The 22,795-nt window shown below is 42.4% G+C and overlaps 3 protein-coding genes and 1 long non-coding RNA gene across 5 annotated transcripts; 3 read left to right on the top strand and 1 right to left on the bottom strand.

The window, feature by feature from the left end:
- The first annotated feature begins 1 nt into the window (after position 1).
- On the top strand, positions 2 to 5,297 carry tmem39b (transmembrane protein 39B). Its single transcript, XM_058090504.2, has 9 exons — positions 2 to 167; positions 694 to 894; positions 1,134 to 1,353; positions 1,993 to 2,076; positions 2,275 to 2,429; positions 3,919 to 4,252; positions 4,418 to 4,605; positions 4,697 to 4,817; positions 4,926 to 5,297. The coding sequence occupies exons 2-9, from the start codon at positions 764 to 766 to the stop codon at positions 5,157 to 5,159; spliced, it is 1,467 nt and encodes a 488-aa protein (XP_057946487.2). The 5' UTR covers positions 2 to 167; positions 694 to 763; the 3' UTR covers positions 5,160 to 5,297.
- Positions 5,298 to 5,758: 461 nt separating this feature from the next.
- Positions 5,759 to 9,292, top strand: ccdc28b (coiled-coil domain containing 28B). The gene is made up of 6 exons (XM_058091067.2): positions 5,759 to 5,940; positions 6,691 to 6,950; positions 7,388 to 7,557; positions 7,929 to 8,083; positions 8,656 to 8,678; positions 8,758 to 9,292. The coding sequence occupies exons 2-6, from the start codon at positions 6,715 to 6,717 to the stop codon at positions 8,810 to 8,812; spliced, it is 639 nt and encodes a 212-aa protein (XP_057947050.1). The 5' UTR covers positions 5,759 to 5,940; positions 6,691 to 6,714; the 3' UTR covers positions 8,813 to 9,292.
- A 141-nt stretch (positions 9,293 to 9,433) lies between these two features.
- Positions 9,434 to 22,278, bottom strand: togaram1 (TOG array regulator of axonemal microtubules 1). Of its 2 annotated transcripts, none has more exons than XM_058091066.2 (23): positions 22,002 to 22,278; positions 19,985 to 21,142; positions 19,164 to 19,230; positions 18,673 to 18,801; positions 18,302 to 18,478; positions 17,939 to 18,216; positions 17,550 to 17,773; positions 17,305 to 17,405; positions 17,071 to 17,229; positions 16,935 to 17,000; positions 16,636 to 16,751; positions 16,399 to 16,543; positions 15,336 to 15,572; positions 14,562 to 14,685; positions 14,068 to 14,173; positions 13,619 to 13,854; positions 13,385 to 13,543; positions 13,118 to 13,244; positions 12,935 to 13,050; positions 11,545 to 11,728; positions 11,238 to 11,457; positions 11,020 to 11,106; positions 9,434 to 10,946 (listed from the first exon to the last, which is right to left on the bottom strand). In XM_058091066.2, exons 2-23 carry the CDS (start codon positions 21,014 to 21,016, stop codon positions 10,687 to 10,689), a joined length of 4,350 nt encoding a protein of 1,449 aa, XP_057947049.2. In that variant the 5' UTR covers positions 21,017 to 21,142; positions 22,002 to 22,278; the 3' UTR covers positions 9,434 to 10,686. The 2 variants fall into 2 exon arrangements, with proteins under 2 accessions (XP_057947049.2, XP_057947048.2); XM_058091065.2 differs by having other exon boundaries at positions 18,302 to 18,559; positions 22,002 to 22,277.
- LOC144901679 (uncharacterized) lies at positions 13,802 to 15,985 on the top strand. The gene is made up of 3 exons (XR_013629725.1): positions 13,802 to 13,893; positions 15,688 to 15,757; positions 15,916 to 15,985. It is a non-coding gene; the product is annotated as an uncharacterized LOC144901679 (long non-coding RNA).
- Positions 22,279 to 22,795: the final 517 nt, after the last annotated feature.

Genomic DNA, 22,795 nt, shown 5'->3' with positions numbered 1-22,795 from the left:
CCCACAATTTGCCAACGTATCCTCGCTGCAGTGTATCAGCGGGCACTTGTACAACAACAATGAACGTATTGGGTGATTTCAATGAAAAATACGTCAGGAATTTTGAAGCTGTATTGCTTTTAAGTGGAAATTGATGCTGCGAGTCAGTATTTGACGCACTGTCACCGGTAAGCTTTCATTTTCTCTTTCAGCAGTTTGATATCTTAGCTGGAAGCTAGCTAGCGCGCTACTTAGACTCTTAGCTTAGGCCTCAGATCTTTGTATTTAATCAAGCGTGGTCTTGGCGGAAAAAACGTGTCCATCCCTCAATCTCGAGCCCCCACGTTGTGAGACCCTGTTGCCTCATGGCTTGTGCGTTTACCCGCATACAGTAAAACATGTTGCTACTTGACGTTGTCTGGGCAGATCAGAAAACATCTGCATTGTACTTAAGCGATGCTTGTACAGCAAATACGAAGCGGTTTGAAAGTTTTAGGAGATGCGTATTTCGCACGGATAACTGGCGTAATATACTACATTTTGTATTGCATATGTATAATTCAAGTGTTTTGTGCTTCTAAAGACCAATCCTTAGTGTCTAGCATAAGATATTTCACACACTTGTAGTAGCTTTACGTCACAGTCATTTCAAGTATTTAAATAACAACCTGTAGACGGAATTAATAATTAGAATTTGTTTTTCCTCATAAACAGGAAAGAAGGAGCAAAGAGAAGCAAGCAAGCAGAGGAATCCCCAGAGGAGTGAGCTGTGGGTGTGTCTGCAATGGCAGGTGGAAGGCGAGGGGCAAACCGTACCACTTACTGCAGACCTCCACTAAGCAGTGAACCAGGCTCAGTGAGCAATGGCAACCACTCCACCAGCTCCCCGGTCACTGGGGTACGCTCCCGAACAAGGTCAGTCTGGGTTATCTAAACCAGCAACCAAATAACGTAGTTCATGTTAGGGTTTGAATTACAAACCCTGCATGAAATGCAAAAAATCCTGCAGTTTTTATGTGATTGCAGCATTTTCTAATTACATTTCTTTCATAGTGTTTGTGTCTTTTGGATCATTCCCATGTTTGAAGCATACAGACATTACTGCACAGTTGCCCACATTGCCAGCCGTACATAATATTTTGTTTTTCTTCCAGGAGCGGCACAGGAGCATGCATGTCCAGCCCTCCACTGGCTGCACAGACGGTGGTGCCCTTGAAACACTGCAAGATCCCCGAGTTGTCTGTGGATCAGAACGTGTTGTTTGAGCTCCACCTTTTCTTCTGCCACCTCATTGCGCTCTTTGTCCACTATGTCAACATCTACAAGACTGTATGGTGGTACCCCCCATCGCATCCTCCCTCACACACTTCACTGGTGAGTGTATCTTTTGGGCAGCGTCAACATTGACATTTGCTGTTTCTTTGACTTGCTACATAACAAATTAATTAATTCATTAAAAAACTGCCACAAAGTCACAAGAGAGTACATATGAATATGTACAGTCAGTCTTGATTTGTTTATATTTTCAATAAACCACTAAAATATACACACTCTTCAACCATAGGGTTTAAGAATGAGGGAGGAGACTGTTGACTTTGTAGTATGCATTACACGCTTCTTTTATTATTTATGTGGATTTGTCACTAGCCATATTGTGCTGAACTCCTTGTGGAGTTAATTATTTATAAGCTTATTGGACTGTATTCTATTTTCTGAAGTCTTACTTCATGCCTGACTTGACCTTGGATGTTTTATGCCCTTTCAGAGGGTGAAGGTTTTTGTCAAATTCTGGTTTGCACAACTTCAGGTGGACTTAAATGTAGAGGTTCCACTCCAGTAATAATATAAAGACACCACTATATTTGTGGATATATTTTCATGTCATGATACTGTTTTTGCTACACCCGCTCGTCTATGAAATATCTGCTCTACCTGCTTATTTTATAATATAAGGTGACACAGGAATATGTCAGAATGGCACTGCTACCTTGAAACAGTTGTGTTGTTTTACAGAACTTCCACCTGATTGATTATAACATGCTCGTGTTCACAATCATCATACTGGCAAGGAGATTAATTGGAGCGATTGTTAAAGAGGTAAGCTTTAGACGCATTTTTTGGAAGTTTGTTCACATTTTTGATATAAGAAAAAACATGACAAAATACATTTAAACATGACATTTTTCAGCCTGTACAATCAAGAGAGTTATGAGCTATAGCCAATAATAGAATTTAGGCAGTTCAATTTCTGAGTTTATAGTAATGCTGCTTCTTTCTCTCCTGGATCTCCTGCAGGCGTCACAGAGCGGGAAGCTATCGTTTCCTCATTCAGTCTTCTTAGTGATGGCGCGTTTTGCTGTGCTCACGTTGACTGGCTGGAGTCTGTGCCGCTCACTCATCTATCTCTTCAGAACTTATTCCGTGCTCAGTCTGCTCTTCCTCTGCTACCCGTAAGTACCATCAGGGAAAATATCACATTCAATCACACATGCTGTCTCTTCTGTTCAGTGGTCTTTGGACTTTGACACTTGGTGCCAGTGGACTTGAAGGAAAAAGTGATGCTGTACACAGCTGGCAATTCCACGTTAACACATTGCCAGTTTTCACATTTGAAAAAAGTGACACGGTCTGTTCCGTGAGCTGTGATATACTACCGTATTTTGCCCTTTTTCCTCATCGCACTCCCGTTAAATACTTTCACATACATGTATTGTATTGTAGCATTCATCAAAATAAAATAATCTGGTACTGCAAGTGACAAAGGTGCTTGAACCACAGCAGTCTGTGAGGGCAATGGTGCAGCCCATGTTGTTCAGTTTAGCAAAAGATTTCCTTTATTTTTAGTGAAAATGTTGCATTTGTTGCCTGGGGAGCCTGCTCGGTTTACTGATGATGTAGGAGACAGGTTATAAGTTTGATGTGGAGCACTAATTTTAGACTAACTTAAATAGAAAAGTGGTTTGATAGCACTATCTGCAGGGGGAAAAGAGTGAATGAGGTCAATTCAGTCAATATTTTCCATGATGAATACTGTATACTAGTGCAATGAACCGAGGCAAGAGAGAGAATGAACTCGTCAATGCAGTGCATTTGCAGCTTGAGGCGTGCACGCCGTGCAACATTTGTTACCTGTGAGGAGAGCATGCGGTGTGTGCTGGCACCTCAGGGTTTCAGGGACTGAGCTCAGGGCTGGGGCTGGCGTGGTGCATGTATACGGGCATGTTCAGGGGGGTCAACATGTTTGTCAAATGTCTAATATTCGAGTGGGGATGGCACTTATGTGAGGATGCAGTTATTTTTCCTAACCCTTCACTGGATCGACTGCCAAAGGTCACTGCGCATCAATGGGTTGGTGATCCCTGCTTTATTGTATGCCTACAGTTGTTTAATGTGTAAAACTGAATTGAAAATGCATTTAATAACTGGTGTATTGAGGGGGTATATATTATAGAGTTTAGAGTTTTTAAAAATATATATATTTTTAGGGATTTTTATGGGTGGGAGTATTATTCACATGATTTTGTCATTTGATTCAATAGCAAGGATATATATATATATATATACACACACACTGTATATGCGTACAATGCTTGTACAAATGTTTTAAGCCTACAGACTTGAACCACGCTCACCTCTGTGCTGCAGTCAGCTCATAGTCCAATAGGAAGAGGACTCTTGCATGTTAGAGAGTTCTCTGCTTGTTAATTGAGGCTGACAATGTGGACATTGTACACAGACACAAGAGCGCATTGATTCACTGTGGCTCTCCATGACCAGCTGTCGTGTTCTCTAAACGGTCTTTCACTCATTCACCAGGTGGACATGCAGAAGATTTTTCCACAAAGCATACATTCTTACATAATTTTTATCTCCCATTATGGGCTGTGATCTTGATGATGATCTCCTAACAACGATGATTGTGCCTCTTGTTTCCAACAGGTTTGGCATGTATATTCCATTCTTTCGGTTGAGCTGTGATTTCCGGCGCACAGGTCCTCTCTCCCCCATCGCCAGCATCGGCTCTAAAGAGGTGGGCAGCATCGGCCGGGGGCGGGACTACCTGACCGTGCTGAAGGAAACATGGAAACAGCACACCAGCCAGCTATACGCTGTTCAAGTCATGCCAACCCACGCCTGCTGCCTCTCCCCGGACCTGATCCGCAAAGAGGTGGAGTACCTAAAGATGGACTTTAACTGGAGAATGAAGGAGGTGCTGGTCAGCTCCATGCTGAGTGCCTACTACGTGGCCTTTGTACCTGTCTGGTTTGTCAAGGTGAGACACATGCAGGTTTCTGGTGCACTGTGGGACCTCTAATTTAGACCATGAAACGCATGAATTTCTGCATTTTCAAATCAGAGCCTACTAACCTCAGACGTTCTACTATACCTGAAGATTCCTGCCGTCACCTTAATATGTTCCTACTTTGTTTTTATGTAGAGCACACAGTATGTAGACAGACGCTGGTCTTGCGAGCTCTTCATCCTTGTGTCGGTCAGCACATCAGTCATCCTAATGAGGCACTTATTACCACCTCGTTACTGCGATCTGCTCCACAAAGCTGCAGCGCATCTCGGCTGCTGGCAGAAAGTAGACCCCTCTCTCTGTTCCAACGTCCTCCAGCACTTGTACGTACTTCTCACAGATCATTGCTCAAGATGGACAACATGCTTTGAAATAATATTTAGAATGCTTTCTGTGCTGTGTTTCCCCATTCAGATGGACAGAAGAATACATGTGGCCCCATGGTGTTCTGGTCAAACATAATAAGAACGTCTACAAAGCTATGGGCCACTACAATGTCGCAGTACCATCAGATGTGTCCCATTATCGCTTTTATGTGAGTAATATGAACAGATCAGCTCTCCACAGAATCGCTTGTTTCGCTTGTGACTGAACTAATATGCAGAAACAAATTATTCTAATGCTGTCTTTTTTTACCCAACAGTTCTTTTTTAACAAGCCACTACGAATATTGAACATACTCATCATCCTGGAAGGGGCCATGATATTCTACCAACTCTACTCATTGATATGCTCAGAAAAGTGGCATCAGACAATATCACTGGCACTGATCCTCTTCAGTAACTACTATGCCTTCTTCAAGCTTCTAAGAGACAGAATCGTCTTAGGGAAGGCATACTCCTACTCAAACAGTCCATCTGACCAGAAAGTCAGTTAGAACTAAGTTATTGTGGGTCACTTTCAAGAAAAAAAAAAGATGCTCAAGACCTTTGTATTTTTTCTACAAATTGCATTTTGCGTCATGCTTTTGTTCTGATCTGCCATAATAAAAAAGGAGATATTTTTGTATTACTTCAAATGTCTGTTGCCTAGTTGTTCTTGTCCACGCACTTTTTAAATCGACTCCCATTTACCATGAACATGGTTACATTTTTATAAATTGACTCCCAGCACTAGAAGAAACACCTGCCATACACATACTCAATAACAATACTTTACTGCTCCTTGTGTTCAATAAACATTATAACCCTATGTAAGACTCTCAACTGAACAGTATACAAGCAGGGGGCGTGGTTTAGTTTAAAGGTTAACGCAGCATCGTTTGCAACCGTAGTCAAGGGCCATAAACTATACTAATTCAGGACGAGACATTTAATATATTTTTGGTTTTCTTTCTATTTTTGGTCAAGCTTTGCTACAGTTGCGTGGCACTCGTAAACGAGGCCGAGGAAGTCACAACAAAGGCGTTCATTGTACCTGTCAAGACAAGCGCGGTAAATTGTATTCCCATGGGGTGTACTGCCCCTTTAAGAGGGATAAAACTTGGCAGCTGCGCAGAGACAGTCGCTCATCTCGGCCGCCTTTTAACATTAACACCGATGCTCTTATTAAGACAACATTTATTTTTATCGTTATTTTTATCCTCCTAAATGTGGAAAATTGTATAGGGAGAAATGTAATGTTCCGACCAATACATTTCCTGGCACATTTCTGATACGGTAAGTGTCATTTGTCACATCTGCTGTCGAAATGTAACGCCAAATGGCATTGAATTAATACAATACAATATGTAGCAGTTTTACTAATGCATAAAAACGTTCGGCAAACAAAGATTTTTTTCGCGGCTTAAGTTGCCATTGTGTCAAGCGGCCATGTTTGTGTGGTTAAACGCTATTACTACTATTATTTCAGCTATTGTAGTGGGATAGCGGCATCAAAATAGCATCGTGCAGTGTTATCTAAAGTGCGGCCCCTGGTCCATACATAACAATAGCACATATAAAAATACACCCCCACCCACAATGTATGACACTTAAAAAAACACTACTATAAACACATGGAGAGAAGCAAATACTTCTTACCATTAAAAAAAAATACAGGGCTTTGCTTTTTAGCTATATTTACGATGCATAGTAAGTATGCTGCTGTGTTATCACATACACACAGCCACAATGTTATGTACACCAAATATTAATGGTCAGTTTTGGATATAACAATAACAATATATTTACGACTGTGCACGGTCACTACCACATTGTATTTATTCAACTGCACAAGTGAATTAGTGATTTTTTTCATTTAGCTCTCTGGCATCTTGTTGGGTTGGATTGTGCAGATGTACTTCAGGAAGTGTTTTGACATTTACCCCATTGACCCGAATATAAGACACCCCTCTTTTTCAAGGCCCATTTGTGTGTGGAAAAAACCCTCAATTCAAACCATGTTCCACATAACTATCTGCTCCATAGGAAGAAGTGAACCATTAGCAGGTGATGGAGGACAAGCGCAAGAAGCGGAGCCCCAAAGTGTCCCTCCCGCAGCCCCCTCCTCCACCAATCAACCCACGCAAGCTGTCTGTCCTGCCTGCCAGCAAAAGCGCCACCTTCTCGCTGGGCCTGCCGCAGCCCCCGTCCCCTAAAAACCGAGGGAAGTACAAAAGGTCCGTGGGGGCGGCAGGGCAGCCCAAAGAGGTGTTCACTGGGGTTGTCGCTCCACCAAAGACAACCAGGTAGAGTCAAAATATTGGAATCACTTCTCGGTGTGATGCATTGCAGTTGTCCACCATTGCAAACTCCAGCCACAATACTGTGAATGTATATGGCGTTGACACAGTACCAAACATGTTTTGACACAGCTCTTGTACTGGATCTCACAAAATTGTGCCATTCGTCACATAATAACATTGAGGCCAGTTGGTGCATACGTATGTTAGGGGAAACAAATCATCTCAATTGTTGGTACTTATACCTATATACCTGTGTATATATAAGATATTGGATTATATCTTGTGGGCTGCATTGTGGTTGTCTACAACCTTGTACTTCTAGGTCTGACTTGTTCAAGCTTGTCATGTTGGAAAACTGCCATGCAGTTTTCAGCTTCCCAATGGCACAAAGGCTATAATGACTTGTAAGATTTGTATATGTGTGATTGTTGATCTTACAGGACCCACAGGGAGAAGCCCCGGGCTCCCCAGCCTGCAGGGCCGAGTAAAGTCGTCCAGTCCTCACCGCTGCAGCACTCCTTCCTTACAGATGTGTCTGATGTGAGAGAGATGGAGGGAGGCCTCTTAAACCTCCTCAATGACTTCCACTCGGGAAAACTGCAGGCTTTTGGTAAGGAGAATTTTTAAATAAAAAGGCTGCAAAAGTATTGTTGTCTTCCCAGCACATCACATTAAATAGATCAAATATCTGCAGCCTAAATTTTTCAGACCTCCTTCCATAGAGAGGATCAGTTGTCTCTCGCCACGTCACGCTTTGAATTTTGTGACTTCACTCTATCACGTTTTTTCAAAAATATACCAATAAATCATGCTGTTTTGTGGTTGAATACAGCCTATTATTAGTAAAAACAAATGCATAATTTAGCTAATGTTACATATTTCTGGGACTGCCTTGATGTCCGAGAAAATGCAATGGAAAGAAACAGGTTCAGTCCTGCAGCATAGAAAATGTGCACACGTGAGCAATTCTGTGTGTGGCAGGTAAGGTGTGCTCCTTCGAGCAGCTGGAGCACGTGCGGGAGATGCAGGAGAAGCTGGCACGACTTCACTTCAGCCTCGACAGCCACGTGGAGGAGCTCTCTGAAGACCAAAAGAAGTGCGCCTCCAACCACAACCTGGAACACCTGCTGTGCAACGTAAGTGTACGCCACAATTAGCTCTTTATGTCAATGCAATGCTCTCTTCCTTCAACTCCATTTAGTTGAATTTGTATAGTATCAGTGAGCAGGTCCAGGACTATGCGCTCAGCAAACCAAAATATCTTATTTTGTATATTTATATATATTTTTTACTAAAAATATTATTGCACCTTTCTTCAGATTGACTTAAAACGCGGTTGCAGTGCCCCCTAGTGTTGATTTTAAATAATCAGAGTGATTACTAATGCAACTGTAGATTGTCTTATCATTTTCACTCACTGACCAGACATGGCAGCATACAGTTGCCTCTGAAAGACTCTCAATGAATGACTGGAAAAAGCAATTAGACCTCTGGAGAACATCAATGCTGTCAATTATCTGTCACGGAAAACTCATTAAATATTTAATCGGAGCTGAAAAACACTATGAAGGTGAGCTTGTTATACCATGTCAGTGTCTGTTAGTCTTGTGCATACACTTGAATCAGAATTCTGATTCGTGTAGAATTCCACATTCTACACAGTGTGACGTTAACTTCTATTCTTGTCTAACTTTTTTAAATCCTGTAGCTGGAGGAGCTCAGCACCTCAATGTATCCTTTTCTTGCATTTCTAATAACCAAAAAATCCACAAATGAGATATGCAAGACTCTTTAACATGCGTACGTTCAGACAAAAGCTCCACTTGGCTGAGAATCAGGATCTGCCCAAGACATCTGCTCCCTGATGTAGAGAATGCACTATCCTTGGTAGCACAGGTTACCATGACGTTCCTCCCTGCAGCCGCCCTTGCACCACAATGGACACTTGGAGTGGGTGGAGTAGCGCTCATGTTTTGCTGTGAGGGCACAGGAACAAGACAGTACAACAGTCATTCAGAGAAACAGTCACACAAACCAACATTACATGTCTTCTTCAATCTATTTTGCATTTCCACAGCATGTTTTAAAAGGGGAAAAAATGTTGCACAAGTTTTGTATCTCTGCTAAAATTTTGATACCTGAAACCTGACTGATTTAAACCTTAAATTTTAATATTAATTTTTTCCCCAAGGGTTTTTCTGCATTGAACAAAATGGCAGCTACTTCCAAATGTCAGTGAATTTAGGTGGCGAGATTGTGTTCGATAACAATGTGTGTACCGGTACTTTAAAGTTAGTGCTGGCAGAGGAACTTGACTTAATAAACGCATTTGAGATTTTAAATAAGACTCTTTGAAATTCAATTTTTTTGTCGTGATACAATAAACACAACAAAGAGAATTTGTATGCTGTGTGGTAGCAATGTCCTACTCTATTATTAATAATGTAAGATTCACTATACTCAGCAGACACTTCCAAAGAATCAGCTGCACAGCATTCAGGTCACTTATTGCACTAAACGCACACTGGCCAAAACACAATCTAGTAAGACCTATTGCAAGAGGTGTATCAATAATGAATCAATATTCAGAATTTATGAATAATTCTGTAGGTCTAACAATGTTATTGGATTCTAGATAGGATTGTTGGTTTGGAAGAAGCCATTTAGAACCAACTAGAAAGGTGCTCTTTAAACAGAGGTCTATCGTCCGCATATAACGATGTCCTCACATAACCAGCCACTAAGGAGTTTTTTTTGCCACCATGTCTCCAATTCAACTTTTGCAGATCACCATGACCTGGGTGACTGACAATCTACAGACAGATGTAGCTAGATGCTAGATGTGTGAGTCAGAAAAATGCATGTCAGAAGTTTGATTTACAGAAATAAAACATTTATATATATTTGTATATCAATCTTTGTCATCGTTCCCAAAGAAGTTTGAATATAATTTAATAGAAGTTGAAAGGCTACTTGAAGACTGGCACTGTACTGAGAATCCTCCATCTGTGCCTTCTTGGTTTCTCAGGCAACGGCGGGAGTGAAGCCCAAAGTCTTTTCTTTCATAGCCAACCTTGATCCAGGCATCAATACACAAGAGTTAGCCAACAGCGTACCTCATGCCAGTGAACTGGTCATGCAAAAAGAAAAAAAAAAGCGCATCATCATGGTTTAAAAGGGTTACACAACAAATTGACTGTACTGTCTTACGATTACAGAAATGCTAATACTGTGCAAATACATATCAGCTGTACAAAAGTATCTTGTACTAATTGTGTAAATCTCAATTCACCACTCTGCAAAACAAAAACAGCCACGTAAACATAAAAAAAAAAATATCAAGACATTTGATGACAGCACAAATTGTACACCTTCCCTGTCTTTGTCCTTTAGTGTGCATTTTAACTTTACATTCTGCAAATGGCTCTCTGGTTTGTAGTAAAGTTCAGAGCGTGAAGAAAAGTGACAACTGTATGAATTTCATGTTCATCATTTTCATGAGCTACCTTGTGAATGTGCAAAGAGAGCAGTGTTGTGTATGTAGGACCTGACGTCAGCATGTTGCAATAGTCTGAGCTTCTGTACCAGAGGAAGAAATATCACTGAGAAAAGAGTAAAAAGCTCCTCAATCAACAAGGACTTCATTGGGATAAAAGTGCAGGCACTAAGAAATGTAGAACATCTCTGTCTTCAAGTAAGGTCAGTGTTGTGTCTTTTAGGTTTTTCCTCGGAATCCGCCTTATCTTTTGGACACGCTTCTCAGAACCTCGTTTAACCCTTTCTGGATGTTGGCGGACTGGGATGCAGCACACTCGCTCAGGCCGGGCCCAATCTGTGCGTAAAGAGCTTCGCACAGACTGGCGGTGGCGGCACGCACGCTACCTCCTCGGCCGTGCACGGTGCCGCTGTGACTCGATGTACCCAGGAGGTGCCACAGCAAGGGCAGCACTTTCTGCTCCACCATTTGTGGCTTGCGAGGGTACAGCTCCGTCACAAGATCTGCAAATAGAAAGAGTCGTAATCCAAGAAGGTACATTTTGATTTGAAACTTACTTTTGATTGTTGCACTTACCTGCAACCTTCTCAACAAGATCCACCTTGGCTTTACCGCTTACAAACTGAGCCTTGGTGCAGAAAGGCTGAAGGAGGAGGATGTTATCTGCCAATGACAGAAAGCAAGTTAACTCTAGATCAGTGGTTGCCAAAGTAGTTTGCAGTGCCCCCCCTTTTGGAGATGAAATTATCTTCTGATCCCCCCACACCACTCTAGGTGGCTGCTTGAGTTCATACCGAGATTGAGGATAAGTGCGTTGATGGTGCCGATAGCAGCAGAGTAAATGGCGTTGTTTTTAGAGTTGAGGTGATTGTCCACAATGGCTGGGACAAGAATGTTGACCACTTGAGACAGGTTGTCCCGCATCAAGGGGATGATTTTCTGCAGCGACTCCAGGGCGTACTGGTTGACCTTGCTGTTGGATTCTTGCAGCCTTGCCTTGAAGGCATCGAAAACCTGCAAATAAAAACAACAGAGGTCAAATCTAAATGCCTCTTCTTTTTAAAAGGCATATTAAAAATACTTTGGTGGTTATTTACGTACTGGGAATAAGCTATGGATGACGATGTTGGGCTGGTGCTGGCAGTCAGCCACTAGCTGGTCCATACCCTTGAATCTCTCTCTGAAGTCCTTTGACGCCAGCAGGCCCGTTATGTGCTTGATATATTCATTCTTGTCTGCCACACTCTGTGTCTGAGATCTGCTGCTGTAATTACTGTTGGCCATTCTGTAAATGACACACAATAAATCAGTATCAATCTGTCATTTACGGCATATTCACAATACAGGCAAAAGTATGAAGACGCACCTCCTAAATCTTTAATAAATAAATTACAATTATATACTGCCAACTACGGGTTAACACTTAGTAAGAACTACAAAAGGCATGTTGAGGTGAATTTGGCCTAATGTAAACCTGACCCCTTAAACATCTTTGGGCTAAACTTCCAAGGAAATTATGAATCAGGCTATCTTGTCAAGCATACATGATCTCTGACCTTCTTCTGGATGAATGGACAAAAAACAAAATAATGTGGAAAGTCTTCCGCTGGTCCTCAGGATACGAACAAGTTCTGTTCCAAGACTGTAAGCCGAGTTTTAGAGTAAGACAGAACTTAAAACTAAATTATACCTAAACGATTTGATGCTTAAATGCTGTGAATCTGATGAAAAACTGAGGAGTTTGGCAGAATAAGAACAACAATATATGGCAGCGAAACTTGCTCTCAAGGGCATTCACACAATTCACTCCTTAGTCACTGAAACTGTACACAGAACATATCAAGGACATAAAATACAGCGATAAAAACGTGAAAGATAAGAATTGAATGAAACCATGGCAAATACAACCCCTTTACTTTTATGCCCGTTGCTGTCTTACAGACCTTTTAATATTGTCTCAGGTTAGCATGGAAGGATAAACTCTTTCCACAGATCTCTTTGTGACAGCACATGACATGACAAAAAAAAAGAGCAGCCTATATTAGAGCGCATGTCTCCCTGCTGAGATTTTTTTTTCTCCTCATTTTCACTTCCATGGTGATGGCTGTTCTTTGGTTCAGTGCAGCTTGGGAAACCCGATGAAGACTACTAATAAGTTAACAAACAAGCTATGTTGTTCTTCCTCACTGTGGCTCAGGCACTCAATGTAGTCCTCCGCTCAGCACGAGGCACTTACTGCATTCTTGTGTTATGTGTGGCGCACGTTCTACGACCGATGCATGCTGCAACTGGTTCTCGAGTGAGTCTTGTGTTTAATTACTGCGACAAAAAGCTGTAATACAGACCTTGTAAAGCGAGGACCATCTTTATACTGTATTGTAGAATGTAGTTTTAATAAAGACAGGTGTCTCAGTACTTTTTCATTAAAGTTTCATTTTCATTTAGTGTTATTTCCTGTCTTTGTGGTACTGGCAGGTGGTGACACACATACCTGATGGTGTGGTTGATTGGCTCTCTTGTGAGAGATGAAGCTCGGACTGTACCACTTCCTGGGAGGGAACGTCTGCCTCTGGCTGACTGGGTGTCCTGGGGCATCTCACCAAGACCCTAAAGTCAGTTCCAATAGATGCCGTTAAGACATGAGTAAAAACCTGTTTTAGCCTGAAGATTATACCTTGGTCTTGAGAGTTAAGATGGTTTCTCTGGTGGTCTGTAGGTCTTTCGACTGAATAATTCTTTCCAGGATCTTATCAAAGTCTGGATGGTAGGACAGGGACAACAGCATTCGACGGCCATAGTATCTGAAGATGAGGTAGAGAGTTAGTATGTGAATTGATGATCTTCAAATGTGTTTTCATTTGCATGAATAGGGATTGCTACACCACAAATGAATCTGACGCTGTTATTTTGTGTACGAGGAGAACAAAACGCCTCTACATACCTTGCTTCCTGTGAGGAGTCTTGTGCCAGCCTGCTGACTGCAGGTAAGATTCTTTCAGTTAAATCTTTACCTCCAGAAAGGAGACGAGCGGCACCGACTTTTTCCACCAGACTGGCTAAATGTTGGGCAGTGCACTTCCTTACCACTGAATTGAGATGACTACAAGCCGCAACAAAAATTACTTAAACTCCTACATTCCAAGTTCATTGTTGTGTGTGGTGAATAAATACTGACCTTAGTCCTCCAGACAGTAAAGCATGGATGCTTCGGGTAGGAGTACAGTGCTGCACCATGCAGTCCAAAGCAGCATCAACATCCTGCCGAATAAAGGCATTACTTTCCCCCGCCTTGTGTAGCAAGGCTTTAACGGTCCCTTCGAGCTCCTGATCCATTGCCTTCTGTAGGTGCATGTAAAGATCACCCAGTGTGCATACTGCAGCCCTGGACACACCTGACCTAAGGTTCTTCACCTGAACCAGAAGAGTCACGTTTAGACAACATCATTCAGTGTGAGTAATGCACATTTAATACATGACAGAGGGTATATTACTGAAATTAAGATCAAATTCTGAGTTCAGTTTGACAGATCATATTGCAAAAGTTGTCACAGAACGGGTTGTGTTGGACCAGTGAGGTGCCGGTATATTTTCATTCCATGCATGAATTGATGTGATCCAAGTTACCTCTTGAATGAGAGACAGGCAGACATCACGAAGCCTGCCCTGGAGAATGTCTGAGTGGTATTGAGCCAAACAGCGCAGGAATTTAAGACCTTCAATCTTTTTCTCCCTTAAAAGCAAAACAACATGTTTTCCACATTGTTGATCACTAATGTTGATGACAGTTATGATACATAAGCTTCTTTACGTATGCAATAGCTCACAAAAGTATATCCCTCAAATTTGAACCACTTTAATAACCATTTAATTGTCTCTTCTCCAGGAACAGTACCATATGAATGAATATTCATTTAAAGTAGTCACTGTACAGCTTGGAAAGCAGTATACATTTGTCAACACACAGCAATTATTGTCAAAATAGTACACCCAACAGTGAACATGTTCCATGTGTGAACAGATCAACTAGCAGTGCCTTAATCGCAAGGTCAGCAAGGACCTTTACGTGTTTTAAGTTATGATGGGATGGATTTGTATGTGAAGTTGTGGCTATTTCTTACCAGTGATCTGAGCTCAGCAATTCAAAGCTCTGCAGCAGTACGAGGTCAGGTTTGGAAAAGGGACACAGCTCTGGAGGCTGAGAGAGGTTTTTCTTGTGGCCCGTAGTCGCAGAGGAAAGCTCGTCTAAGAAGACCAAAGACAATACATGACACACGCAACTCATTCAGTCTCCTATTACAGCTCTATCAGGCTCAAAACAAAGAGTGCATGCATGGGTGGGCGAGTGAGTTGGTGATGCATTAACAGTGAGTTGTCAGAACAAGTCACATCAAATAAGACAGAAAGGGCATACTTAACCGCGACCTGGTGGATTTAGTAATATGCAAAGCGCAGCACTGTTTGGTCCAATACAAATAAAATGTGCAAACTACTATCAGGAGGTACACAAACAAGCACACTGCGCAAAGGAATAGGTACACCTGCACAATCTAATGACGTCCAACACATCTGCTGCATCTTATCTAAAGTACTGTCAAAAAGGAGTTGGCCTTCAATCCTGTCGTTGCCTGAGAAACAGTGAAGACAGCAGTTAGTTCAGGGCCAGTCAACTATTCTATTGTTATATTCAGCTTGTTTATGAATAGAAAGATTTGATGCAGGACAGTTTGTATACCTCTGCAAATACCTCTTGTACCGTGTCAATAAAACATTTATATAATATATATGATAAACATTATTCATTAAGTCAAATACATGATTGTGCAGGAGTACCTTATCTTGTGGCGTATGAGTGTCTTTAAAGCCAAACCAAATATGGTCAATCCCTCACTGACCTGAGCTGTGGGACAGCGAGGGGCGTGTCCTGCTGAGGTTTGGTGCCCTCCTCACACGTGACTGGTTTTGGGGATTGGGAGGCACTGTCGGGGGGCTAGGTTGGTGGGGTGGAGAGAGGCACTTGATAGGGCTGTGGGGTCCAGGTGGACTAATCGGGCTGGTGGGACTTATGGGGGACCCATCTGAGATGAGGTCTGCTGTACAGGATATGATTGTGCTTCCGTTCAGATGAAGATCTACAACAGAGATGATCATCACATGATCACAACACTCATGTAAATGTCTTGCATAAGCTGCTGCATGGTGCAAGTTATCAAATACCATTTTCTCTATCTGTTTTTATATCTTTAGAATGCACAAAAAAGAGAAAGACATTCATTCTCAAGGATTGCAGGTGATGGGAAAAATAAAACAAGTGCAGGTATGTTCCGCTGAGAAAGGCATTGTCATCTATTTCTATTATTCATTCATTCATTCGTTGTACTGGTCACCAGCCAATCACCGGGCACATATAGACAAACAACCATTCACACAATTTAGAGTCGCCAATTAACCTAGCATGTTTTTGGAATGTTGGAGGAAACCCGTGTACCAGAAGAAGATCCACGCATGCACGAGGAGAACATGCAAACTCCACACAGAGGTGGCAGAGGGTGGAATCGAACTCTGGTCTCCTAGCTGTGTGGTCTGTGTGTTAACCACTTCTTCACCATGCAGCCCTATTCCTATTAATTCAATAATTTTTCTGGTCATTTGCTAAGCACACTGTCACACTTACAGGCAAGTGTTGCCCAACATTTTGGCTGCATTAGCTACCATTTGACTGATGCTTCACCTTGGGCCTTGAAAACTCATGCGCAGTGTGAAGGAAAGTGGGCGGGGGACGCTTTACAAGATGTTAGAGCAAGACACTACACTGCACACCGGAATCATGACAGACTGCAATTCTACACGTCAGAGGTAATCGGCTTTTGTGATCTGTGTTGAAAGGCGTATATCAGCAGATGCAGATACAAATGTAAATCCACATGAATTAACATGAATTATTGCAAAATGACCTACCTTTAATATTTGTACTCTCTTCAGTGGGTGAGTCAGAGAGCATCTGTCTGACACGGTGCCGAATCTTATCCCTATGACTGGACTGCCCCTCGACTTGATCCAAATGCTGTAGCAGGATCTTATCCTGGCTGGACCGTGTATTAATCTGCTCACACATTGGTGGGGTGGGGGAGACACATCAGGCTGTGACAAATGCAAACGCCACATTGCAATTTACAACATAGCGGCAATCGTTACCTCATCAGGACCTGTGGCATCATCACGGAATATGTGATCGCCAGACAGAACATGGATGACTCCTGGGGGATCAGAAGGCGATTTGCCCACTGAATCACCCTGCTCGAGTGACAAGCCTGAACAAGGGGAGGACAGTACTAAACATTCCTAAGACATACAGTATAACAAGGACATCTGCAGATAAGTTGGATTATAATATGTTGTGGGAATTGGTGATGACCAAGATTTCACTTTCTATTTGTAGCTCAGACTGCTGAGTGAAGAAAGAGCAAATACAACAACCCATGCCATATACATACCTCTGCCGATGACTCCTTCAGGCATCTCTGTGGCTGGTGAATTCCTGCTTCCATTGTTCCAAGTTCCTGAAATACAGGCAATTCTATCAATGCAACCCTGAAATGTAGCATTTTATTTCCCTCATGGCTTGCTTACCTTTAGTTGCCTTTTGAGCTCTGAACGAGTCAATTAACGCTGGTTTGACCAATGGAGGGGATGTTGTGTCCTCATTAGCTCTGACAGTTCCGTTGGAGTAAGTGACTCTCTGCCCAACAACCCCCACCTCAGATGATAGTTCGTTCCTCTGTGATAATCCTTTGAAGCAAAAATACAAATAATGAAAATCATCATCACAAGGAAACAGGATAAACCACCAAGACTATTTAATACCTGGAAGACTGCTAAAGTCCATGGACACAGAAGACCTCAGTTTTGCAGAGGGCACTCTTGCAATACGAGGTTTCACCCCTGGGGAGGCCATGCTTCCAGTACTGTAGAGGTGGAAATAATTAGAGTCTAGGCAGGAAAAAATCCTTAAATTATATTATATACAAGTATCGGTAGGTTTTCTAATAGTCCTCCCCTCCCACCGATATGGAAGAGGGCAGGCTGATTGATAGTTGCGCTCCTGTTACCTTGTTTTGCTGCCAAAGATGCTGGAGCTGCTGAGACTCAAACTGGAAAGACCACTTTCGCTAGCTGAGCTGGTCAGCATAGGAGAGGTATGCACACTTAAGTCTTGACTCAGGTCTAACTTTACAGAATCTAAGCTGTCCTGGTCTGGGTCTGAACTGCTGAGGCTGACTTTGGCCCTCTTCTTAGCAGCACTGTTTCGCAGTGAACGCAGTGAGTTCAACATCTGTAAGAACACGAGATTGGCAAATGAAAGCAGGAAGAGGAATGCGTAAGATTAATATAATTAAATATATCTTCTACATAGAATATATGATTTGATATTATAATTTATGTGATTATCCATAATTTATAATAAACAAAAACCAACCAAATATGTACATAAAAATACCTCCTGCATGTCCAAAGGATCTTCCTCTTGATTATCTTGAGTTGTGTTAAAACTAACAGGCTCCAGGTGAAGGTCCCTCTCTAGATGCTGATTCTGAGGGCTGCACTGTGCATTGGACCTCTGGTCATAAAAATGGGGCTGCTCTCCTGAAGGAATGACTGGTGAAATGGAAAGGGCTGTCCTATTACTGTTCAAGGCCCGGCGGAATGACAATGTTGAAGAAGAACTCTTTAGGGAGGCACGGTTCGGCCGAGGAGAGCATCTGCTAGAGAGGTCCTCTAGGTCGGGTGAGGGCAGAAAATAGATTATTCCAAAATCATGACCAAGCTAATCTTACACTCCTGCTGACAAGATGACCCTTGCCTTGTACTGCTGTGTCCCTCCAGGAGCTGGTGTCTCGCTGGTGAGGGCTGCTCTCTCGCTTGTTGGGCCAGGTGTTGGACATAGAGAGGGACGAGTCGGCATGGCGACAAGACAGTGTTGGAGTGAGCACGCCTCCTGGGAGTGCAGCCAGAGGGTAGGAAGGCAGCAGGAAGGAACCTGATATTTTGTGGTTTGATGGGAGAGAAAGCGTGCGCTCAACACTGGGGTTCCTTGAGAGCATGAGTCCTTTGGAAGACACTGTAAGACACGTTTCTCACACATTATCACATCCAAAACAAAAGGTAAAACTGGATGCGCTAGCTTTGTTCACTAGGAAAAAATGAAGATGTTTTGTGATATTCATTCCTTACCACTATCTGTTTCGGTGAAGTTTGTTGTTTTAAATATGTCAGGGTCTAAGTTCAGGCTTCCGCTTCTTCTCAGTCGGGCAGGAGACAGTCTTCTCCTGGAGGTTTGGGGTGTCTGTGGTTCTGCAGCACCTTGAGACAAAGTATATTTGTCAGTTTGACATGTCTGCAGTATAGACCCTTTGCAACTAACATGGCAGGAACAAGCTCGTCAACCCATGGTTGAAAAGGATGAATTGCAGAAAAGCCAATTAAAACAAATGTCTTTATTATGCAATACTTACTTCAGGCAAGCTTGCCCGTCGTCCAAGTTGACTTACAACCACACACATCTCACAGCTTTCTGTAACGTGTGGCCTTGTGATTCCTTTGACTCAGCATGCTAATCCAATTCAAAGCGGCTCTAATATGTGCCAGCTGAAGTTGACTGTGACAACCGTGTACGTCACTTCAGATTAATGTTGAGCATGAGAGAAGGATCGATTGGGACTTACTGAAAGTGGGTATGTAGGTCTCTGGACTCTGCTTCCTGGACAGTGGAACAACATCTTCAATGGTTACCTGTGAAGAGGTTTTGCATTGATTGAAGGAGGTGGGCGCAGTTGAGTGTAATTGCATACACTGGCCTACAACCTTACAATAGGATGGAGCAGAAATGTTGCCTTTATGTGCATCTTCTGTTGCTGCCACTGATCAAGTCATCTCTTCTCTGTCAGTGTCAAACCAAGCTTTAGAGTAAAGAACTAAAGCACAGCAACAGTATCGAGAGCTTTTAGCATCTCTTGCTTGCTCGGTCATTACGGCAATCTGTCTGAATTTAAGTGAGGGATGGCGCTGTCTGCTTGCTTGATCACACTCTAGCACTTGAACAGATTGCAGTCAACACTAGAGCTGTAAATAAGCCATATTTTGCACATCTAACCTTGTGATATTACCAATTATATTTGCCACCCATAAGAGGTCTCCTGCGGTTGCTGGGAAACAGATGCTGCTATAAACAGAAGGTTTTTAAATGAAAGCTTCTATACTATACAGCACTTCCCAGAACAGAATATAGTCAATTACCATTGTTACAGCTGAAAACTCAGGATGCAGGATGCTGACTCACCTTCAGCATCCTTTCCTCTGCACAATTATTTTAAAACACAGTTTAAGGCATTGCTTAAAACATTGCCTGCAACATTGATATTTTTGTTGAGCACCTATTCATTGTGTTTATATTTAATTCTAAACAACGATTTTGTATGGAAAAATATTTTCTAAATTCAAATCGGAAGTTGAGCAGCACCCTCAACGGTAGGAGGTCGGATCTTACCTGCTCTGAGCACTTTCCACTGGGGGAGCTGCAGTGATGATTATTTTCAGTTGATGAACAGCTCAACATCTCCCAGGGTAGTTTGTTCTTCCCTTTACCTGCGCTGACAATCCTCCGTTGTGAAGGAAGCTCATCAGTGAGGGAGCCTAAGCTGCCGTAGCCATACAGTTGTTCAAAGTCTGGTTCAGTTCTATTACTCTTTGCACTACTAACCCGTCCTCCATTCATCACCCAGTCCAGATCAGCTCCAGAAGTAGCCTGTGGCGAGCAGCGTAAGCCTGTTTTGGGTACCAACAGACCATACTCTACTACCCCCTCTGGTGAAAGCTTAGGGAGGATGTGCCTTGCTCGTCTGGCCTGTACAGCTGCCATAAGACCCTCTGCTTCCTCACTGAGCTCAACCATGTCCACTGCTTTCGTGAGAGGCTGTTTTTTCCCCATGTCCAAGCGGGAGTCAAAAACTGCAAACAGCTCAAGGGCAGCGTGGCGGACCTTCTTTTTGCTGTCTGCCAGGTAGGGTGCAACTTCAAAACAAAGCTTTGGGATGTTGAACTCTTTCCTCGGATGAGTCAGCAAGGCTGCAATAATAATGTTCAGAACATCCTCCCGGACCCTGGAATTTTTGTGTTTCAAGTTTCCGATGACAAGATCGAGAACTAGTTGCGGGGCAACAGTTCTCATCATCTGTTGAAACATGTTCATATATTCATTCCTGGCGATGGTGCGAGTGTCTCCGAGAGCCTTGAGGGCCACCAAGACAATCTGTTTGACATATTTGTCAATATTTGTATCCAATCTCTGAATGAGTATGTTTAAAACTTGTAAGGTGCCACACAATACTTTAAAATTACTGTCATCCAGAAGTCTGGGGAGAAAATTAATGAACTCTTCAATACTGTCAGAAGCAACCAATTCCAGATTCACTTCCGACAGGATTCGTTTGAGCTCTTCTACGCCATTTGTGCGATTCTGATAATTCTTGGGGTCCAGAAGCTGCTGGTACAACTCCTGGGAGATTAGCCCAAGAATCATTATTGATGATCCAGTAAATGAGGTCAAACATGAGAAGAATCCGGCACAATCTTGTGAGGATGATTATATTCCTCTCGTCTCCTGTTGGCGTTCATCATGAGTGGTTGATGATGGTGAGCCGCTCAACTGTAAAGGTAACAGAAAAACAAAAAGGATTGGATGTACTTTGTCAAATTCAAGTTGCTTTCACAAATTGACATTAAGGGCTCTTCACACTTGGTGAGCTTAGTTACTTGGTCGTCACTTTAGTGCGGTCGCTCAGCTTTCTGTTGGGTGTTCCTACAGGCACATTTGGTTACATCATAGTATCTGGTGTTTTAGTCCACTGGTGTAGTCAGTGTTAAGACTTGTCTCACTCGGGATTCCAGTCCGCTAGCAGGCATTCTCGGTATGCCTGCCAAAGCTACTCTTTGGTCTGGTCATTTTGGACCCTTGACCAAACAAACCGTACTAGCAGAGCAAACATATTCCAGTTTGTTTTAATGGACCAAAAATGACAAGCGTAAATGCATCCTAAATTGTGTTTTAAATTGTGCCAAACAGAAAATGATGGAGGCAAAACAACCAAGATAAGACTGGCATTGATGTATAAATGTTGCAGCACTGATTTATGGGAGCATAGCACCGTAGAACACAATGCACTAACTCGTACATTCAACCACTTGTGGCTTTTTGCCACCCTGCAAGCATGGTTCAGGTAACATCTGCTGATGTGCATGATTCCCTTCTAATGTAACATGTCAAAGTATTAAGTAACAGAAATGTAGACTGTAGCCTTGGGCAATTAAACCACGATAGTGGCTTCAGTAGGTTTACAACCAACCCGTGACTGTATACGCCACGGTAAAGAAGGCAACATAATCTTGATACATTGAAGATTTTGTTAGTATTAATAAAATCGCGTGGACGGTGCTAAGCTAGCTACTCTGCTAATTAATGCTGGCTGACACGAGCTAGCAAAGTTAGGAATAACAAGAAAACAGACCTTGTATTTCCACCCGATGACACTTCGACGACGTTCGCCGAGACCATTAAACGTTACGTAGTCCATGTTCCCATGTCTACTTGTCCAGTGTGGAGCGCGCTAGCCGTTGTCCAAATGTAAACATTTTAGTTCTGTTTTAGCTGATGTGAGGAGTGTTGAACGTTTGGAAGCTACAGAGGTATTTGCACCGACAGGCGCCCACGCACACACACATGGATATACACACCTTCACACACACTCGCGCACGTCCACACATTGCACACGCACGCACAGGAAAGCAAAATGGCGACTTCAGGTCGCAAACGGAGCGCTTCCATGGTGACGAGCTAAATTCGTGCATGCGCTGTACCACATTGGTGCACGCGCAAGTGCATTGGAAACTGAAACAGTCACATATGACCAATACACACATCATACAGTATATGATATTTGTATAAAATATTTGTACTATATATTTGTACTATTTTTGTCGTCTTAAAACTATTAGCATTGACATGAAGTCAAATTACCTTGCATACGTGAAGTATATCCTGCATTATGATTTATAAATTATACACTTTCCCTTAAAAAGTATTAGTGTTAGTATCTCAATTAATTTTCTATATTTACTTCGATATCAAACTTGACAGTATCACCCACGCCTAATGTTTGACGTAAACCAAACTATTACAATCTTATATCTTAATATTCGTGGAGTTCACAGAATTTACTAGTTTTGAGAGTCACATCGACATGATCGCCATTAACGACAAATACGGTACTTTTACTTTGAAAGTAGCGGAAGTGGGTGTGCT

This window comes from Doryrhamphus excisus, linkage group LG14, assembly GCF_037039965.1.
Source record: "Doryrhamphus excisus strain RoL-2023G ecotype Guam linkage group LG14, RoL_Dexc_Guam_v1.1, whole genome shotgun sequence".
In the NCBI taxonomy this organism is placed as follows: domain Eukaryota; kingdom Metazoa; phylum Chordata; class Actinopteri; order Syngnathiformes; family Syngnathidae; genus Doryrhamphus; species Doryrhamphus excisus.
The sequence above is the reverse complement of the archived record's forward strand: the minus strand, read 5'-3'. Positions and strand labels throughout refer to the sequence as shown.

Bases quoted from the DNA above. Each gene is read 5' to 3' on its own strand.
- ccdc28b (XM_058091067.2), top strand. From the start codon at position 6,715: ATGGAGGACAAGCGCAAGAAGCGGAGCCCCAAAGTGTCCCTCCCGCAG. The intron at 8,084-8,655 runs GTAAGTGTACGC...TAAATCCTGTAG, and splicing joins TGGAACACCTGCTGTGCAAC to CTGGAGGAGCTCAGCACCTC. The intron at 8,679-8,757 runs GTATCCTTTTCT...GCGTACGTTCAG, and splicing joins GAGGAGCTCAGCACCTCAAT to ACAAAAGCTCCACTTGGCTG.
- tmem39b (XM_058090504.2), top strand. From the start codon at position 764: ATGGCAGGTGGAAGGCGAGGGGCAAACCGTACCACTTACTGCAGACCT. The intron at 2,430-3,918 runs GTAAGTACCATC...TGTTTCCAACAG, and splicing joins CTGCTCTTCCTCTGCTACCC to GTTTGGCATGTATATTCCAT. The intron at 4,253-4,417 runs GTGAGACACATG...GTTTTTATGTAG, and splicing joins TACCTGTCTGGTTTGTCAAG to AGCACACAGTATGTAGACAG.
- togaram1 (XM_058091065.2), bottom strand. From the start codon at position 21,016: ATGATTCTTGGGCTAATCTCCCAGGAGTTGTACCAGCAGCTTCTGGAC. The intron at 18,560-18,672 runs GTAAGGAATGAA...CGTGTCTTACAG, and splicing joins CTTCACCGAAACAGATAGTG to TGTCTTCCAAAGGACTCATG. The intron at 13,051-13,117 runs GTATAATCTTCA...AACTGACTTTAG, and splicing joins TCTTAACTCTCAAGACCAAG to GGTCTTGGTGAGATGCCCCA.